This window comes from Hyalella azteca, unplaced genomic scaffold (assembly GCF_000764305.2).
Source record: "Hyalella azteca isolate HAZT.00-mixed unplaced genomic scaffold, Hazt_2.0.2 contig17970, whole genome shotgun sequence".
Classification (NCBI taxonomy): Eukaryota; Metazoa; Arthropoda; class Malacostraca; order Amphipoda; family Hyalellidae; genus Hyalella; species Hyalella azteca.
Window position 1 is genome coordinate 107288 of NW_025947730.1, and position 4681 is coordinate 111968.

At 40.0% G+C, this 4681-nt stretch overlaps 1 protein-coding gene across 1 annotated transcript; it reads left to right on the forward strand.

Moving 5' to 3' along the window:
• The first annotated feature begins 2287 nt into the window (after positions 1 to 2287).
• Positions 2288 to 4431, forward strand: LOC108667289. The gene is made up of 2 exons (XM_018154297.2): positions 2288 to 2414; positions 2759 to 4431. The coding sequence occupies exons 1-2, from the start codon at positions 2311 to 2313 to the stop codon at positions 4326 to 4328; spliced, it is 1674 nt and encodes a 557-aa protein (XP_018009786.1). The 5' UTR covers positions 2288 to 2310; the 3' UTR covers positions 4329 to 4431.
• Positions 4432 to 4681: the final 250 nt, after the last annotated feature.

A 4681-nucleotide genomic window follows, 5' to 3' on the forward strand; every position in this document is an offset into this window, starting at 1 on the left:
CTTATTTTATATCATATAATAATCATAACTATGACTGTGTTATTAGGTAAACCATCGATGTGGTGAAGAAAATGCTTTAACTTTTATTCAGATAGAATAAATTAACAAAGAACCGATTAAAATCGTAGCCAGGAATGTATAAAAATTCTTAATCATAATAAATGATTAAATATACAAATGGATTAACTAAGCATCTCCTACCGCAAAGCAATGCAAGACGGATATCAGTACAATCCTGATAATCTAAAAAAAAAAACACGTAAAAACTGGTCAGAAACACACGTTTTATTTAACGCCAAAGCGGCGACCACACAAGTGCACTAACGTGAATCTGCACGTGTGTTGGCGTGAATACATCAGAAAATAATACATCAAAATCTGTGTCGTGACATAGCTGGGAATAGATTGAATCCGGCTTTGAATCTAACCGCTCACGTGCGCGTTGCATACGACTGATCTGATGTATCGTTGCTGTCCATTGACTCCTAATGGTTTCTAGCACCATTACTGTTCAAAGAACTGAATGGAAACTTCAATAAAGACCAACATTTGTCATTTTAGTCGCGCCATGCGCAGCTGCGGCCAGTGGACGAAGATTTTTTCATAGAATTTTCGTGGCATTACAGAGGCCACCGCCGCGACATCCGGTCACACAACCTACTGCAGAGACTTACACAGGTGCGTAGCTTGAATAGAAGCATAGTTTACGCACTTATATTGTCACCAGGAACACATAGACTGTTTACGCACTTTTTTGTCACCAGGAACACATAGACTGTTTACGCACTTTCTGTCACCAGGAACGCATAGACTGTTTACGCACTTTTTCTTTCACCAGGAATACATAGACTGTTTACGCACTTTCTGTCACCCGGAACGCATAGACTGTTTACGCACTTATTCTTTCACCAGGAATGCTTAGACTGTTTACGCACTTATTCTGTCACTAGGAACACATAGACTGTTTACGCACTTATTTTGTCACCAGGAACACATAGACTGTTTACGCACTTTCTGTCAACCGGAACGCATAGATTGTTTACGCACTTATTCTTTCACCAGGAATACATAGACTGTTTACGCACTTATTTTGTCACCAGGAACACATAGACTGTTTACGCACTTATTTTGTCACCAGGGCCCATACTTTCAGAAAAAGTTAAGAGATCGTAAGTTCATCAGCCTATCATCGACGGCCTTTCAAGCAAAATCCACCAATCATACACAAGAAAATAGAGCGTAATTACTTACGTTCACTTAGCGAGTTTTGAAAGTATGGCCCCAGTATGAATTATTACAGAGTACTTCAATACTTCGGCTTTTTACTAGAATGAAACCTTATGAAAATTAGGTTAGTTATATTAAAATTGGTCAGGTTGAGATCGGCTAGGTGAGACTGGCTGTTAATTAAATCTTACTGATACAACCCATATTAGTTTAACTTATCCGGTCCCAATCTATCATAACCAAATTTTTTGAAAGTTTCGTTTCAATCTGTAACGAAAAACCATAAAAAGAATAACTTCTGTTTCGGATTGCTGATATTATTTATGTTTTGAATTGCAATAAAATCCGATCAGAACTGAGGGACCTACGAGCTGTTAGGTTGCGCGTTGGTTACTCTTTGCGTTTGAACCGCTGGCGAGGTGGCGGGTCAGAACTGTCTAGCCCGTGTAGCTTGATCAGAACAATAATTTTAGCAATTACTTTGTTACCAGGATCAAAACAATAATTTTGGCAATTATTTTGTTGCCAGGAACAGAGAGATTGTTTGAGCAATTATTTTGTTACCAAGATCAGAACAATAATTTTAGCAATTACTTTGTTACCAGGATCAAAACAATAATTTTGACAATTATTTTGTTACCAGGAGCAGAGAGATTGTTTGAGCAATTATTTTGGTTTTTATAGGAACTTCCTCGATTTTCTGTTGCGTATTCATAATTCGAAGCTCATTAATTTCTTTATTTTCTTCATCCTCAAATGAAATCATGTTCATTCAAAATTGTCTCCCGGAGTTTTTATTACACAAGCTTTTTATGTATAAATTGCATAAAAACATTTATAGTAATCCACATATGTAAAACAAAATCTGTAATTTAAGCATTATTTCTACAATATTAGTAAAAATTAATTTCGCCTCAACTTAACTTGCTCATCCCACACTCTCATGGCCGACAATAGTCCTCAATTCCCAGAACGTATAAGCATTATTACGAGTGTCACGTCATTTAACCCGAGAACTTATGATTCCTCACACACGTAAAATCCAGAGCGGCTGACGACTTCGATGGTTGCGTGTTGTGCGCGATGAATTTGACACGCGCGGCCCAACGCAGCCTCAAGGAATTCAGCGTCCGCAGGCTCTTCTTGCTGGCGCTCACTTGGTGGATGCTGGTCTACGTCTTCTCGAGGTAGAAATGTGGTACTTCTACCCTACTCAAGAATAAGCCATCAGACTCTACTTGGTGCTGACTAAGTAAATACGGGTCTACGTCATCTTGAGATAGACAAGTGAAGTTTCTACCCAAGTGTGGGGGTTATTCTTTCATTCACTCTACGCCAGTTCTTTCTTAATTCAATTCGCACTAAAATTTTCTATTTCTATTCTAAGCGGAATATTAGCATACTTTTTGTATCCGATATATATTTAGGTTCGGAAAATATATTATCACATAGGTTTGATTTCCAATTTAGGTTCTGATTTCCTGTGAATTTCATCTATAAATATAATAATGTTTTCTTTTTATTCTTGCAGGTATTCGACCTTGACTAAGTGCGTACCTCCCGACCCAACGACAGGTAATCTACTGAGAGAAATCATCATAAGAGATCAGAACTCACGGTTCACAGAAACTATGGATAGGCCAGCTAACACCGCCAGCATGTTCAACCTCCTCGCTGCAGAACCTCTGGTTGACAACTCACACTCTCTGTCCGACTCAGAGTTCGCAGAGATTCTGCAGAAGAAAGTACCTAACTTGCCTATCAGATACTGGCAAGCCTTAAACAACAATTACCCCTCCATGAACAGTACTTGTGCTCTGTTCCCATCCCTCTTTGATTTACAATTTAATAATGTATACTGGCAGACTATGGAGACCTCTAATGGGACCTTCTACCTTTACGGAGCGTACTATGATAACAGAACCCTAGTTGCCGGGAAGCCTGCGGTGAGGATGCTCGGCATGATCAACAGAATTGACCCAGAAGTAAAAACGACATGTCAGTTGTGGTTTAAAGAGTTAAATGCTCCTGTTTTTGCATCAGTATTCGAGTACCGGTACGTTTGGATCAAAGAATGGGGGAATCACAGGAATGGAATAGTTCAGCCTTACTTGGTGTCTTGTCATATCCCAGTTGGATACCGCCATCTTGTACCAGAATCAGTGTCTTTAGTCGAAAAGCCGTGCGATATTGCTGTCACTAATTTAAGAGTAATTTACAACGTACCTGAAGATAAGAAGCGAGGTGAATTTGCAGTTTGCGTGAAGGGCCTTGATTTCCTGAACAAAGATTTCAGTGTGAGGCTCGTGGAGTGGCTGGAAACTCTGCACCACCTTGGGGCCGAGAAGATATTCCTTTACCAGCTGGAAATCCATCCGAACATTACGAAAGTCTTAAAACACTACGAAGAACTAGGGTTGGTGGATGTGACACCCATTACTCTGCCGGCATACCAACCCAATATCAAAGGACTCAGACACATGTACCTGCTGAACAGAGTCACGAACCAATATCAGAACGAGCTGATACCTTACAATGACTGCCTATACAAGAACATGTATAGATATAAGCACATAGCACTGCTCGACATCGACGAGATTATCATGCCTAAAGGAAATAATATTCTATGGAAAGACCTACTTGAAAATGTTGTTAAAAAAGCGTTGGAAAAGGAAAAAATCGAATATTCATCGTTTGACGTACGCAATGTCTATTTTTTTGACACTCACGAACAAAACGACGTAGGTCACGCACGCTTTGGAGACATACCTCGATACATGCACATGTTTCAGCACGTTTACCGAGCAAAGAACCACACGCAACCTGGCTATTACATAAAGTGCTTCCATAATCCCGAGCGGGTGTTGACTTTACATAACCATTATCCGCTCTCTTGTCTCAACGTGCCTTGTATATCGTATTCAATCGACATAGAAGACGCCCAACTCCAACACTACCGCGCAGACTGCGTGGCAGAACTCATGGGTATGTGTGCTGAATACAGAAACTCCACAGTACGCGACGACACCATCTGGAGGCTTAAGAACCCTGTTATATCCAAAGTTACTGATAGCCTTGTCAAGCTAGGGTTCTTTCAGTGAGACTTAGGTTCTGGTAGTGGCAATAAGACCCCATCACATACAGGCTTAGTGACAGCCTTATCAAGCTAGACTTCTTTCAGTAAGACTCTGGGTCTGATAGGGTTAATGATGACCCAATCAAATTTAGGGTAATTGAGAGACTTTGGGTCTGGTAGTGACAATGTGACAATAAAGACCCCATCACATTCTGGCTTACTGGCATCCTAGTCATGCAAAAGTTCTTTTAGTCAGATTCTGCTTCTAGTGGAGACGGTAAATCAATTGAGGAGGTAATTAGTTATAAAAATCTATTGTGGGATGTTATACCGCAAATGAGCCAAGTGAAGAGTAATGAGAAAAATCGTCAGAACATT